The following is a 16,058-nucleotide window of genomic DNA, read 5'->3' on the forward strand; positions in this document are numbered from 1 at the left end:
CGTCAGGGTCAGAGCCCTGAGCTGCGACGTCCGCCTCGTCCTCCAGAGAGTCCTCAAGCTGGGAACCCGAGCAGCGTGAAGAAGTCGGGGAAGATTCCCAGCGAGCCCGCTTAGCCTGTCTAGGACTGTGGTCCTGGCAGGAGTCCTCCGCGTGGGACCTAGGGCCCAACCTGGGAGCGCGCTGCGGCTCGGACCGAGAGGGGCCTGGAGGTGACGATCCAACAGGGGCCGGGGTTTGTGTAAGGACCGGTCTGGACTGCAAAGCTTCTAGCAGCTTGGCAGACCATTTGTCCATAGACTGAGCCATGGATTGTGAAAGTGACTCAGAGAGTTTCTCAGCAAAAGAGGAGAACTCTGTCCCTGGCGCCTGGACAGGGGGAGCAGGGGGGTCTACATGAGCCGAGGGGTCCACTAGTGACCGAGGCTCCGGCTGAGCAAGTGAAACAGGGGTCGAGCATTGCTCACAGTGAGGGTAGGTGGAACCCGCAGGTAACATAGCCCCACAAGAGGTACAGGCCGCAAAAAACCCCTGTGCCTTAACAGCTTTGCTCCTTGTGGACGACATGCTGTTGTCTCCTAGGAGAATGATCACTGAGGGTATATGGGCAAAAACAGGGTATACAGCCCGACCGAACAGAAGAAGGGAATTTTGTTACTTACCGTAAATTCCTTTTCTTCTAGCTCTTATTGGGAGACCCAGACGATTGGGGTATAGCTACTGCCCTCTGGAGGCCACACAAAGCACTACATTAAAAGTGCAAGGCCCCTCCCCCTCTGGCTATACCCCCCCCCGTGGTATCACGGGTTCTCCAGTTTTAGTGCCAAAGCAAGAAGGAGGAAGCCAATAACTGGTTTAAACAAATTAACTCCGAATAACATCGGAGAACTGAAAAACCGTTCAACATGAACAACATGTGTACCCGCAAACAACAAAAAAACATCCCGAAGGACAACAGGGCGGGTGCTGGGTCTCCCAATAAGAGCTAGAAGAAAAGGAATTTACGGTAAGTAACAAAATTCCCTTCTTCTTCAGCGCTCTATTGGGAGACCCAGACGATTGGGACGTCCAAAAGCTGTCCCTGGGTGGGTAAAGAAATACCTCATGTTAGAGCTGCAAAACAGCCCTCCCCTACGGGGGTGTCACTGCCGCCTGCAGGACTCTTCTACCTAAGCTGGCATCCGCCGAAGCATAGGTATGCACCTGATAATGCTTGGTGAAAGTGTGCAGACTGGACCAGGTAGCTGCCTGGCACACCTGTTGAGCCGAAGCCTGGTGACGTAATGCCCAGGACGCACCCACGGCTCTGGTTGAGTGGGCTTTTAGCCCTGAAGGAACCGGAAGCCCCGCAGAACGGTAGGCCTCTAGAATTGGTTCTTTGATCCATCGAGCCAGGGTGGCTTTAGAAGCCTGCAACCCCTTGCGCGGACCAGCGACAAGGACAAAAAGTGCATCGGCACGGCGCATGGGCGCCGTGCGGGAAATGTAGATTCTGAGTGCTCTCACCAGATCTAGCAAACGTAAGTCCTTTTCATACCGGTGAACCGGATGAGGACAAAAAAAAGGCAAGGATATATCCTGATTAAGATGAAAAGAGGATACGACCTTAGGGAGAAACTCCGGAATAGGGCGCAGCACTACCTTGTCCTGGTGGAACACCAGGAAGGGAGCCTTGGATGACAGAGCTGCCAGCTCAGACACTCGCCGAAGCGATGTGATCGCAACAAGAAACGCCACTTTCTGTGACAGCCGAGAAAAGGAAACTTCCTTCAGAGGCTCGAAGGGCGGCTTCTGGAGAGCAACTAGTACCCTGTTCAGATCCCATGGATCTAACGGCCGCTTGTACGGGGGCACAATATGACAGACCCCCTGCAGGAACGTGCGCACCTTAGAAAGACGTGCTAGACGCTTCTGAAAAAACACGGATAGTGCCGAAACTTGCCCTTTAAGGGAGCTGAGCGACAAGCCCTTTTCTAACCCCGATTGCAGGAAGGAAAGAAACTTGGGCAATGCAAATGGCCAGGGAGACACTCCCTGAGCAGAGCACCAGGATAAGAAAATCTTCCACGTTCTGTGGTAGATCTTAGCCGAATTCGACTTTCTAGCTTGTCTCATTGTGGCAACGACTCCTTGAGATAATCCTGCAGATGCTAGGATCCAGGACTCAATGGCCACACAGTCAGGTTCAGGGCCGCAGAATTCTGATGGAAAAACGGCCCTTGGGACAGTAAGTCTGGTCGGTCTGGCAGTGACCACGGTCGACCGATCGTGAGATGCCACAGATCCGGATACCACGACCTCCTCGGCCAGTCTGGAGCGACGAGTATGATGCGGCTGCACTCGGATCTGATCTTGCGTAGCACTCTGGGCAAGAGCGCCAGAGGCGGAAACACGTATGGGAGCTGAAACTGCGACCAATCTTGAACCAAGGCGTCTGCCGCCAGAGCTCTTTGATCGCGCGACCTCGCCATGAATGCCGGGACCTTGTTGTTGTGCCGGGATGCCATTAGGTCGACGTCCGGCACTCCCCAGCGGCGACAGATTTCCTGAAACACGTCCGGGTGAAGGGACCATTCCCCTGCGTCCATGCCCTGGCGACTGAGGAAGTCTGCTTCCCAGTTTTCTACGCCTGGGATGTGAACCGCGGATATGGTGGATGCTCTGTCCTCCACCCACATTAGAATGCGCCGGACTTCTTGGAAGGCTTGCCGACTGCGCGTCCCTCCTTGGTGGTTGATGTATGCCACCGCTGTGGAGTTGTCCGATTGGATTCGGATCTGCTTTCCTTCCAGCCACTGTTGGAAGGCCAGTAGAGCAAGATACACTGCTCTGATCTCCAGAACATTGATCTGAAGGGTGGACTCCTGCGGAGTCCACGTCCCCTGAGCCCTGTGGTGGAGAAATACTGCTCCCCACCCTGACAGACTCGCATCTGTCGTGACTACTGCCCAGGATGGGGGCAGGAAGGATCTTCCCTGAGACAATGAGGTGGGAAGGAGCCACCATTGTAGGGAGTCCTTGGCCGTCTGGGAAAGCGAGACTTTCCTGTCCAGGGACGTTGACTTCCCGTCCCATTGGCGGAGAATGTCCCATTGAAGTGGGCGCAGATGAAACTGCGCAAAGTGAACTGCTTCCATGGCTGCCACCATCTTCCCTAGGAAATGCATGAGGCGCCGCAAGGGATGCAACTGGCCCTGCAGAAGAGATTGCACCCCTGTCTGTAGTGACCGCTGCTTGTTCAGCGGAAGCTTCACTATCGCTGCTAGAGTATGAAACTCCATGCCAAGATACGTTAGTGATTGAGTCGGTGATAGGATCGACTTTGGAAAGTTGATGATCCATCCGAAAGACTGTAGGGTCTCCAGCGTAGCATTCAGGCTGTGCTGACATGCCTCTTGAGAGGGAGCTTTGACCAATAAATCGTCTAGGTAAGGGATCACCGAGTGTCCCTGAGAGTGCAAGACTGCTACCACCGCCGCCATGACCTTGGTGAAGACCCGTGGGGCTGTCGCCAGACCAAATGGCAGAGCTACGAACTGAAAATGGTCGTCTCCTATCACAAAACGTAGAAAACGTTGATGTTCTGTAGCAATTGGCACGTGGAGATAAGCATCTTTGATGTCTATTGAGGCAAGGAAGTCTCCTCTGGACATTGAGGCAATGACAGAACGCAGGGTTTCCATCCGGAACTTCCTGGCGTGCACATGTTTGTTGAGCCGTTTTAGGTCCAGAACAGGACGGAACGAGCCGTCCTTTTTTGGAACCACAAAGAGATTGGAGTAAAACCCTTGCCCTTGTTCCTGAGGAGGGACTGGGATCACCACTCCTTCCGCTCTTAGGGAGTCCACCGCCTGCAGCAGAGCATCTGCTCGGTCTGGATGTGGGGAGGTTCTGAAGAACCGAGCTGGAGGACGAGAATTGAACTCGATTCTGTACCCGCGAGACACAATGTCCGTCACCCACCGGTCTTTGACCTGTGACATCCAAATGCCGGAAAAGCGGGAGAGCCTGCCCCCGACCGGCGATGCGGAGAAAGGGGGCTGGAAGTCATGAGGTAGCCGCTTTGGAAGTGGTACCTCCATTTGCTTTCTTGGGGCGCGTGTGAGCCCGCCACGAATCTGAGTTTCTTTGCGTCCTCTGAGTCCCTTTGGACGAGGTAAACGGTGTCTTGCCCGAACCTCGAAAGGACTGAAACCTCTGCTGCCACTTTTTCTGCTGAGGATTGGTTGTTCTGGGTTGTGGTAAAGAGGAGTCTTTACCCTTGGACTGCTTAATGATATCAGCCAATGGCTCGCCAAACAGTCTATCTCTAGATAAAGGCAAACTGGTTAAACATTTTTTGGAACCAGCATCTGCTTTCCAGTCCTTTAACCACAAGGCTCTGCGCAAAACTACCGAATTGGCGGACGCCATTGAGGTGCGACTGGTAGATTCTAGGACCGCATTGATAGCGTAAGACGCAAACGCCGACATCTGCGTGGTAAGGTGCGCCACTTGCGGCACTGCTGGATGTATGATAGCATCCACTTTTGCTAAGCCAGCTGAAATAGCCTGGAGTGCCCATACGGCTGCGAATGCCGGAGCAAACGACGCGCCGATAGCTTCATAGACAGATTTTAACCAAAGGTCCATCTGTCTGTCATTGGCATCTTTAAGTGAAGCGCCATCCTCCACTGCAACTATGGACCTAGCTGCGAGTTTGGAAATCGGGGGGTCTACCTTTGGACACTGTGTCCAGCGCTTGACCACCTCAGGGGGGAAAGGGAAACGCGTATCTTTAGATCGTTTAGAGAAACGCCTTTCTGGGTGAGCGTCGTGCTTCTGGATTGATTCTCTGAAGTCAGCGTGATCCAACAAAGCACTCAATTTACGCTTGGGATAAAGGAAACGAAACTTCTCCTGCTCCGCAGCCGCCTCTTCTGCTGAAGGGGCTGGGGGAGAAATATCCAACAGCCTATTGATGGCTGAGATAAGGTCGTTTACCATGGCATCCCCATCAGGGGTATCCAGGTTGAGAGGGGTTCCAGGAATGGATTCCTGATCACTCTCATCAGACACATCACAGGGAGACTGATTGCGCTGAGACCCTGAGCAGTGTGATGACGTCGAGGGTCTTTCCCAGCGAGCTCGCTTAGGGTGGCTGGGGCTATCATCTGAGTCATAATCCTCGGCCTGTGAAGCCGGGGACCCCCCTGTGGGCTGGATTAATTCCAAGTGAGGGGGACCTGAGGACAGAGGCCTCGCCGTGCCCAAAGACTGAGCCCCATGCATAGATTGCAAGGTTTCAAGGATTTTTGCCATAGACACAGACATATTATCAGCAAAAACTGCAAAGTCTGTCCCTGTCACCGGGGCAGAACTTACAAGCGTCTCAGCCTGGGTCACTACCTCTCCTGACTCCGGCTGGCGAAGCAGCACCGGGTCGGAGCATTGCACACAATGGGGGTCATCGGAGCCTGCTGGTAGATTAGCCCCACATGCAGCACACGCAGTATACACAGCCCTAGCCTTGGCAGCCTTGCGTTTTGAGGATGGCATGTTGTTGCTTCCACAGAGGGATCTGGGAGATGCAGCCAGAAGCGACCTCACAGTGCAAGAAATACAATATCTCTATATCCTACACAGTACACCGATACACCGTGAGGCACTAGAGGGACCAGCACAGAAAAATCGCTTACCGCCCGCTTAAAAAGCGGGTGTGTGGTCGCCAGATAGCCCCTAGTCCAGGTCTCCCAGAGCCTTGCGTCCTTCCTCCAGCCAGACTGCATGTAATGGCTGCCGGCGTCCTGAGAGAGAAGGGGGGCGGGCCCTGGGCGTTCCTGGCTAAGAGCGGGAAGCCTGCTTCCCTCTGTGCCTAGTGTGAGGGCTGGAGCATGTAAATCAGGCTCCAGCCCTCGTCGCTGCTAGCGAACAGCGTCTCTCCCCTACCCTGAATGACAGGGTGGGGGCGGGAACGAATCGGAGCTGCCGGCGTCCTAGGCCCAAAAAGCCGGGGACTCAATTTATAACCGCCGCCGCCGTAAAAGCGCGGACGGCGGATCCCCGGCGCACCACAAGTCACAGCAGCGCCGCCCGGTCCAGAGGGGGTCGGCGCTGCGTTCCCATACACAAAAAATCCCCCAGTAATCTGTAGGGACACTAACTCCAACGTTGCGGTCCCCGGCGCACTACAACACCCAGCCAGTGTGTCTGTGCCTGCCGGGGACACAGAGTACCTGTATGATGCAGGGCCTGTCCCTGATCGTACTCCTGCTCCGTCTCCATCAGGTTCTAATGGGTCTGTGGATGGAGCCCGGCGTCAGAGCTGAGAGGCCGGCAGGATCCCACTTCCACAGAGCCCTACCAGGGGATGTGGAAGGAAAACAGCATGTCAGGCTCCAGCCCTGTACCAGCAATAGGTACCTCAACCTTACAACACCATCCAGGGGTGAGAAGGGAGCATGCTGGGGACACTATATGTGTCCTCTTTTCTTCCATCCGAAATAGTCAGCAGCTACTGCTGACTAAAATCTGTGGAGCTATGCATGGAATGTCTGACCTCCTTCGCACACAAAGCTAAAACTGGAGAACCCGTGATACCACGGGGGGGGGTATAGCCAGAGGGGGAGGGGCCTTGCACTTTTAATGTAGTGCTTTGTGTGGCCTCCAGAGGGCAGTAGCTATACCCCAATCGTCTGGGTCTCCCAATAGAGCGCTGAAGAAATATATATATATATAAATACGTATCTATTCCGGCACCCTAGGGGGGACCAGCACCGGGTGACCGGTGTGGCTTACCGACCGCTAACAAGCGGAGTGTGTGCCTCCAGATTCCCAGCTTTAGGTCCCCTGGAGCTGCAGAGCTGTTCCTGAGAATCCTCCACCGGCAGAATGCCCAAAAAATGGCTGCCGGAGATCTCAGGGGAGGAGTGGAGCTGTGGGCGGCGCCAGGAAAGTGCGGGAATCTGGGGTCCCCACAGTGATCAGTGAGGGGGGAGGAAACATGCAGGATGCTCCAGCCCTCACATCCGACGTCAGGTCGGCAGTCCCGCCCTTACCCCTGACAGGCAGGCCCGGGGGCGGGATTTTTGCGACTAGGCCGCGATGAAGCCGGGGACTAAATTTGAGACCGCGCCCGACAAGCAGGCACGGTCGGCGCGGAAGTCCGCCAGTCTTCACAATTCAGCAGCTGCCGCAGCGTCCGGGAAGAAGGTGCGCTCCTGCACATTCCCCAATGGGGACACAGAGTACCTTAGAGTTGCAGGGCCCGGTCCCTGAGGTTGAATAGACTCCGGTCCGGCAGATTCCCACAGGGGCTGCGGAGGGAGCACGGTCCCAGCAACTGGATGACCGTTCAGGATCCCACTTCTCCCAGAGCCGCTAAGGGATGGTGAAGGAGACGGCATGAGGCTGCGGCCTTTGTACCCGCAATGGGTACATCAACCTTAACAACACCGCCGACGTAGTGGGGTGAGAAGGGAACATGCCGGGGGCCCCGTGGGGGCCCTCTTTTCTTCCAACCGACATAACAAATATGAGAATGCATGAGTGGATGTGTGCCTCCTTCCACACAAAGCATAAAACTGAGGAGCCCGTGATCCACGGGAGGGTGTATAGGCAGAGGGGAGGGGTTACACTTTTTAAAGTGTAATACTTTGTGCGGCCTCCGGAGGCAGAAGCTATACACCCAATTGTCTGGGTCTCCCAATGGAGCGACAAAGAAAAAATATTAAAATTTGAATCACCGTCATTTTTCACAGTTCACAAAAGAGATATGTAAAAATAAAAAAGTCCACATATTTGTTATCATCATTCTCTGAAAACTGATCTACAAAAATATAAAATTAATTAACCCAATCTGTAAAAATAAAAACTTGATATGCTAGAATTACAATTTTCTGGTTGCCAGAACACCACCAAAAAATACATTAATAAGCGATAAAAGCGTCGCATACACCCCAAAATAGTATCAATAAAAACATTAGGTCACCACACAAAAAATGAGCCCTCTCGCACAGCTCCACTGACCAAAAAATGTAGATGTATTGTAAAATGGCGACTCGAGCATTTCCCCCCACCCCACACTTAAATACAAATATTCTAATTTGAGTTTGGTATCGTCGTAATCATACTGACTGGCACAATCATATTTTCAGGTAATTTTCACTGCAGAATGATCACAGAGAAGCCAAAACACAAAAAAACAATATAGAAATTGGGGTTTTCTTTCACAAGTTCACTTTGCGATTCCTCCGCTACATGATCAGGGTGTGCTGAGCGGTGAGTTGGGTGAGTGACAGCTCAGTCGTTCAACCCCGAGCTGGGGCGTGCTGAGCCGCGGTCAGTGTTTTGAGTGACAGCCCAGTTGTCCAATCTCATACTGAGAGGTGAGAAGTTTCTGCAGTTGTTCCCTGTTCCTGGTAATTGCCCAGCTATTTAACGGAGTTGTTTAACCCAGAGAACTGCCAGTCTTAGCCTTGTGTTCAGCGGTGCTAATTGGCTTCAGTTATCTGTGCTCTGAGGAATGATCTTTTGCTGTGTTACTTTGTTTGACATTCCTTTTGTCCCGTCCCTCTGCTCTGATCCAGTGCCCTCCAGATATTCTGACCTCAGATCGGTACCTGACTACACCTCTGCCTATTTCTTTAATTTTGACGTGCTTTCCCGGATTGTTTGACTATCCTGTCTCTTGACTTGTCTGTGTAGTAATTAAAGTCACATTCCCTTCACTTTGCATTTTTCTCTATCGTTTCATTGGGGGACACAGGACCATGGGTTATGCTGCTGTCACTAGGAGGCTGACACTAAGTAAACAGAAAAAGTTAGCTCCTCCCCAGCAGTATAACCCCTGAGCCGGAGGCGGGCTCAATCAGTTTTTTGCTTAGTGTCGTAGGAGGCTGATGTGGGCCGACTGGACCCCCTTCAGCCACTTGATTTTTTGCGTATTTTTTTCATTTTTTCTCATCTGTGGTACTTTTCTGTTTCTGCAGGTATCGTACTTCTCTTCCTCAGCTCTCGCAGCCCGGTGGGTACCACTCCCTAGGGTCGCAGAGGTTTGAGTCTTTGGGCCCTCGCCCCCGTCCATTCCCGCGGTACCAATCCCTGGTGTGTTCGTGCGGGGCAGAATCTTCCTGGGCACCCCTATCCGCTCTGCGGTATCACCCCAAAGGGCGCAAGGGGCTCGGCAAATAGGGACTGGACCACAGCGCGTCTCGATCTGGATGGGACCCGCAGCGCTGCTACATTTTTAGGGGCTTCTACCCCCCACCAGCGTCCACCTCCCTGCCTTCTTCAGCCGGCTCCCTGGTGCCCGCAGCCATCCCTTCTGCGAGCGGAGCACACAGGAGCATGTGCAGAGTCTCAGCCTGCACTCTGGAGCGCGCCGAGGATCAGGTAGGACACCCTCTCCTATCTTCTCCCCCTCGGGCGGCTGCAACAATTTAGGCCCCGGTCTGGGCCTAGTCTCCGGGCAGTTTCGGATCGCTGCTGCGACTCCGCCGCCGCTGCCTCTGCCCGCGCGGCAGCCTCTATTTAGCCCCCGGCTTCGGCCGGGTCCTTGGCGTCCCAGGCCGCGACGCCGCCGCCTCGCGGCCGGGTCCGCCGGCGCTGCCTCTGCCGCGAGGCAGCGTCAAAAATTTAGCCCCCGGCTTCGGCCTGGTACTCTGCGTCCCAGGCTGCGACGCCGCCACCTTGCTCCCGGATCCGCCGGCGCTGCCTCTGCCCGCGCGGCGGCTTCAGCCGGGTCCTCGGCGTCCTAGGCCGCGCCGCCGCCGCCTCGCGGCCGGGTCCGCTGGCGCTGCCTCGGCCGCGAGGCAGCGTAAAAATTTAGCCCCCGGCTTCGGCCTGGTACTCGGCGTCCCAGGCTGCGACGCCGCCGCCGCCTTGCTGCCGGATCCGCCGGCGCTGCCTCTGCCCGCGCGGCAGCGTCACACTGTAGCCCCCGGCTTCGGCCGGGTCCTCGGCGTCCTAGGCCGCGTCGCCGCCGCCTCGCGGCCGGGTCCGCCGGCGCTGCCTCGGCCGCGAGGCAGCCTCAAAATTTACCCCCGGCTTCGGCCTGGTACTCGGCGTCCCAGGCTGCGACGCCGCCGCCTTGCTGCCGGATCCGCCGGCGCTTCCTCTGCCTGCGCGGCAGCGTCATACCTTAGCCCCCGGCTTCGGCCGGGTCCTCGGCGTCCTAGGCCGCGACGCCGCCGCCTCGCGGCCGGGTCCGCCGGCGCTGCCTCGGCCGCGAGGCAGCGTCAAAATTTAGCCCCCGGCTTCGGCCTGGTCCTCGGCGTCCCAGGCCCGCCTCCTGCGCAGCGCTATTGGCCTCCGGCCTCTCCTTCTCCGCCCTCCGCTCTGCCCCAGGCATCAGCAGGGGGGTGGGGGATATTTTTTCCCGCTCTCTCAGTGTTCATTTTATTTAAAAATAAAAAAAAAAAAAAAAAAACAACAAAGATTATGGCAGACTCCCGGTCTGCGGATTGCTGAGGCTGCAGCAACTTTTTTCGGGGAAAAAACAGAACACACTCTTTTGGTAGTGTATATTTTGTTTATTGGGTCGATTTTTTATTATAGATACGTGCATGATCTTTCATACATTGACTCCTACATTGCTTATGCGGGCACTTGTTTTCTATCACGTTTTTAGTACATAGCGTTTCCAGCTTGACTTTTAGTGATTTGGGGCCGGTAAGCCCAAGACTCGGTCCCCTCTTTTGTGAGTTAGTGTCAAGAAGATGTCAGATTGCTGTTGACCCCTGCCGGCTTGTAACGCCCTGTCTCAGGCCACAACTCCCCTCGCTACGTCCCTCGGGTTCGTGCGCATGCGCCGCGTCTCCGGCCGATGCTCGGTCATACCATCCATAGGGCTGGCGCAATCCCCTTGGGGAGGGGAGTCCCGTACCAGGGACTTTTTCTTCTATGCTGGAAGCGGACCCGCCAGGTCTCGTCCTTGTGGCTCCCCAGTTTCCACTTATCCCCCAGGTCCAGACTGTCCTTCCTCTGGCAGTCTTTCGACCTCTCGGGTGATGGCCCAGGCTTCCACCTCTGCTGGATTCCGAGCAGGACCTAGATGTCTTGGCGCATGACGAATAGCCGGCTTAAAAATGGTGAGTCAAGCCGTAAGGCTACGGACAGCCCTCTTCTCTCCGTGCACGCAGGTCTCCCTTAAGACATTTGAAGCAGACCCTTATGTGCTCAGAGGACATCCAGAGCTCGCCGAGTTACCGCGGGCTCACAGACAACTGCCAGACACTGAGTTGACCAGCAGTAAGTCTTGTCATTGTCTTTTTTCCCTTCTCCAAGGTGATTTCGGAGAGAAGGGGCACACTATACTGGAGTCGCTAATAATCACAGACGGCAACCAGACACGGCGTTTACCAGCGGTAAGTCGTGTTATTGTCATTTCATCCCCCCAAAGGGCTCTGGAGAAAGGGGGCATGCCTCTTTGCAGGGAACAAGGTGGGGACCACTGCGGTTTTTCTCAGTGGACAGCCAGTTCGCACGGTGACTGCGTGATCATGGATAATCCCCGGACGTGATTTTTCCCAGTGGTAAGTCCGTTTATTTGTCTTGCCCCTTCTCGAAGGGGGCTCCGAAAGGAAGCGGCACGCTACCCTTTATGCGACCCGCCTGGGTTCCTCCGGGTTTCTCGTCACTATCGTGCCGCTCCGCAGGGACTTCCCTGACACCATACGCAGCGGTCCACGTCCCACCTATGCCGACCCAGGGCTGGGTATCCTCTTGAGTGAGTACCCTCTTTTCACAAACCTGATGTCTGACCGCTACTCGGCCTGAACCTCTAGCATCAGTGTTTCCACCATCGTGACGTCTGACTCGGGATCAGGAACGCAGATTCGACATCTAGGAAGTCGCTGACTTTTTTTCCGACTTTCGGGAACGCCCTTTCGGAGATAGGTCGAGTCTAGTTTATCCCTAGGCTACGTCAGGGTAGACTACTCTCCCCCCTAGGCTACGTAAGAGAAGGGTATATCCCTTCCCGGCTTCGGCCCTGGTGCACCAGGTTCGTTCCCTCACCCAAACCCGTCTGGAAGCCTTTATCCCTACAACAGCCATCTCCGCCTTGCATGGCTGCGGTCCTTTCCAGCCTTTCTAAAAACGCTTACCGGGATCACTGTCCCTACGCCTCCTACTCTGCAGAGCTGCTAGGCTTTCTCCGCCCAGAAACGACCGGGAGGCCCAGAGTCTCCCTTCAAGAACCATCGCCTTGAGGTTTAGACCATCATCACCCTCTAGGAAGCTACCCCTTCCTTGCTACTAGGGTAGCTGAGCTACCGGAAGGAGTCCTCCCAGACCCGGCCCGGTCCGGTCCATCATCCCTCAGGCACAGTATTCGAGCCGTTCAAGGGAGGCTACTCCTCACGCAGGAGTAGTTTTTTCCCTCCTGACACAGAGCCCCGCGTGCTTTTTGCCTCCCGCGCCCGTTTCTTCTCTTCGTTTTTTTTGGCTCCTTCACAGCCTGTGGCGGTGATAGCGACAATGCACATACCAGATTTCATCCCGGACTCTCCAACGGAGCACACTGAGGAACGGAGACAGGAAGGTTTCGTCTTCGCGGGTGCCCGCCAATCCCCTCCTTGCGGACCAGTCTTTGCAACCATTCCTGGGAAGCTCCCTTTCCTCATCTGGAACTTATTATCACCCGTCACCAGCCTCCCGTGCTAGGGTATGCTATCCCACCATTCCTCGGCAGGGTCCCGAGGGACACTCCTAGAGCGTCGTCTCTCCTTCAACATTCCGGACTTCAGAGCCAGCTGGTTAGCCCAGTTACAATTTCTTCTCTAGGTCGCGGTGACCCAGCCAGGTTCCAGTCGGACCATGCCACAGCGGTGATTACATCATCCACCAGGAAAATGCAGAGAGTGTCATGGCAAGAGAAGAGGCCAAGAAGATCTTGCTCTGGGACGGGTCCCTTCACTCGCTAATCTCGGCAGCACATCCCTAGCGTGGACGTTTGGACGGCCGTTGTCCGCGGTAGGATGGACCTCGCGTAGGTAAAGGGCTCCAACGCGGAAATCACCAGCCAGATCTCTGGCGAAGGAAGACCTCCGGTCGTGGACCGTTTTTGGCCTTCCGATCCAAATCTCAGTCAAGGGTGCTTAGAGTATGCACCTGCTCTGGACTAGATGTCGACGCCCTAGTCCGGTCGTGTAGCCTGTTCAGGCTCTCGTGCATCTGCCCGCGGCTTCCTATGATCTCGAGGGTTCTCAAGATGGACCAAGGCAAGCGATAGATCGGGAGTGACCCAGGCGAGCATAGTTTCACATAAATTACTCATCTCCTCGCAAATGCCCCGTGGCCCCCTCCAGACCGCAAAATTCTTCCGTGTCGGGGCCCCTCTATTCTACCAGGGCTCAGAAGTCCCAAATTACATGGCCTCATCAGTGGATCTCGGATGCTGGCTCGTCAGGCCTGTGGGCAAGATGATGGCAGACATTGAAGAGGGCCGGGAATCAAGTTTCCTCGAAGAGTTATTTCATCGTTCACTAGAGATGTGGGACCTGAATCCAGTGATGGGTTCGCTCAAGGTTCCCCTTTTTTCCCTGCTCCCACCTGTTTTGATAGGTGGGCTCCTTGTGGCCATCGGGTTGTTACAGACGGCATCAGGGCGGACAGCCCTCTTGTCGTTTTTTCCCCACTTTTCCGGCTCCGCCAGCAGGACAAGGGGGGGCTCCAGCCAGAACCTTTCGTTTCTGTCCAAGACACCTCGCTGTTCCTTCCAGCAGAGGACTTTGGGTTTCGGTCTTTCGGTTCTAGGCTCCTCTCTCAGCCTAAAAGGGGCATAGTTTGTTCCAGGGCTGGTGCGAGCCCTCAGTTTTTCGTGTCTGCAGGGCACCATTTTTCGGTTCCACCGACCGTCAATCCATCCTTCCACCCTTGCCCAAGAAGCGTGTGCCGGCGCCATGGGCCAGAATTTCACATGGATCCTTTCCTCCATATGTGCAGTCTATCGCATGAAGGACGGACTTCCGCCGCGGTCTACCGGGCAAGGGGCACCCTCGAACGATTGGACTCCAGTCGTCGATCGACCAGGTCCCCTGGTCCGCCACCCGCTCTAGCTGGCACACCTTGACTATTTTCTACCAGGTTCACACACAAGCTTCGGCAGAGGCCAGTCTTGGCGTAGGTTTGCGGGTGGCATTGGCACACCTGTAACAATGTAGGCGCTTGTAGGTCTGGGTCAAGCCCAGCAAGGGGGAAGTGGCTTCCTTCCTATCTCCGGTGATGGGTTTTTCTTCCCACCCAGGGACTGCTTTTGGACGTCCCATGGTCCTGTGTCCCCCAATGAAACGATAGAGAAAGAAGGATTTTTGTGTACTCACCGTAAAATCTCTTTCTCTGAGTCTTCATTGGGGGACACAGCACCCACCCTGCTTGTGTTTTTTGTTATATAGGACATGCCTTTTGCCCCAGTGCCTGTATTCCCAGGTCACTGGTCACACGAATGATCGTCATAGTTTCTTACCTTGTTTTATTCAGGATTGTTTGGTTCTCCTCCTACTGCTTGTGCACTAAACTGATTGAGCCCGCCTCCGGCTCAGGGGTTATACTGCTGGGGAGGAGCTAACTTTTTCTGTTTACTTAGTGTCAGCCTCCTAGTGACAACAGCATAACCCATGGTCCTGTGTCCCCCAATGAAGACTCAGAGAAAGAGATTTTACGGTGAGTACACAAAAATCCTTCTTTTTGTTTCCAGTAAGTTGCACGATAAAATAGATGGTATCATACATAAAAAATTACAGATAGTCAGACAAAACACATGCCCTCATATGACTTTGTCAGTGGGAAAATAAAATAAATGTTATGGCTCTTGGAAGGATGGGGGGGAGCAAAGAAATAAAAAAATTACTCGGTCCTTAAAAAGGGTGAAATGTCCTTACCTTATTAATGGCGAAAGCCATTATTATATCAGACTCCTTGTGAATTATTTTTGCTTTTCCTCCTGGATAACCAAGATCAGCCTCAACCTACAAAAAAGTATCTATACATTACAGCAGCTCTGAGAACAAACTGTTTTATAGACACATATACAAAAAGATTGTTAGTGCGGCTGAAGTTCACTTGTTCCAGCATTTTAAGGTTAATATACTTTCAGTAACTCTTTACTTGTAAGCCCGATATATACATATAACCCAAACCATTTTGAAAGAGATCACAAAAATAGAAATTAGTATGTGACATAGAAAGTTAAAAAAGCCATGATCTACATCAGTCAGGCCTGTCAGATCTTGCTGAGGGTAGCCATACTGCTGTTCTTCACATAATCCAGAACTGAAAAATGGGAAGAACTTTCAACTGAAAAATGATTTGTGCAAATATCAAAGCATAGTATACCATCAGCAATAATAAAGCAGAAGCCAGAAGAAATATACATAAAATGCTGGCATCAGTGGACACAGAGGTGAGTGCGAGAGGAGGAGGATCCTTTGTAGGACATACTACCTGGTTTTTCAGAAGATTTGCTATGGAGTCTACTCTGAAACGCTCCGCATTGTCTTCTACAGACTAACATGACACCACACAGTCACAAACACGAAAACACATGCACAAAAAAACACACACATAAAAAAAAGAAAATGTATGAGACATTCCAGGTCACTATTAAGGAACAATCATATTAGCATGACAAATACTTGTGTGATGCCGTGCCATGCACTGTAAATGCACGTCTACAGCATCCACACAAAAAACAGACAACACATGAAATAACAAGCAGTAATAATATGAAATAAAGACAAAAAAATGAAAAAGTTGCAAACAGAAAAGAGGCACAAATGGTAAATAAGCGCATGGAAATACCATACTTACACAGGTATTTCCCTAACTCTATGCTCCTCTAGCTGTATTTACCATTTACCGTACATTGTTTGCATTACTGATTTGGACACATAGCAGGTCACTTTTTTGCAATGCTTTCTACTAATATATGAAGAAAATAATGAAGGCACTACAAGTGCATGAAATCCATAAGCAGCACCGTCTGTTCTAAAGGAATTATTCATTCGGTATGTTGATACGGTACAAGTGCTGCTGCGAATGTCTGTGCATCCTCAGTGAGGGCAGACAATTTTATTGTGGA

The 16,058-nt window shown here is 53.4% G+C and overlaps 1 protein-coding gene across 3 annotated transcripts in view; it reads right to left on the reverse strand.

Annotated features, from left to right (window-relative positions):
* Positions 1-16,058, reverse strand: part of DMXL2 (Dmx like 2) — a 315,382-nt gene that overhangs the window by 40,101 nt on the left and 259,223 nt on the right. For 2 of the 3 annotated variants that reach the window (XM_075345795.1, XM_075345793.1), the window contains 2 exons: positions 15,422-15,484; positions 14,860-14,946 (listed from right to left, as the gene is read on the reverse strand). In XM_075345795.1, coding sequence (XP_075201910.1) covers positions 14,860-14,946; positions 15,422-15,484 — 150 coding nt within the window. The remainder of the gene's footprint in view (positions 1-14,859; positions 14,947-15,421; positions 15,485-16,058) is intronic. The other variant, XM_075345794.1, reaches the window with a different exon arrangement.

Source organism: Anomaloglossus baeobatrachus, chromosome 4, assembly GCF_048569485.1.
Source record: "Anomaloglossus baeobatrachus isolate aAnoBae1 chromosome 4, aAnoBae1.hap1, whole genome shotgun sequence".
Lineage (NCBI taxonomy): Eukaryota > Metazoa > Chordata > Amphibia > Anura > Aromobatidae > Anomaloglossus > Anomaloglossus baeobatrachus.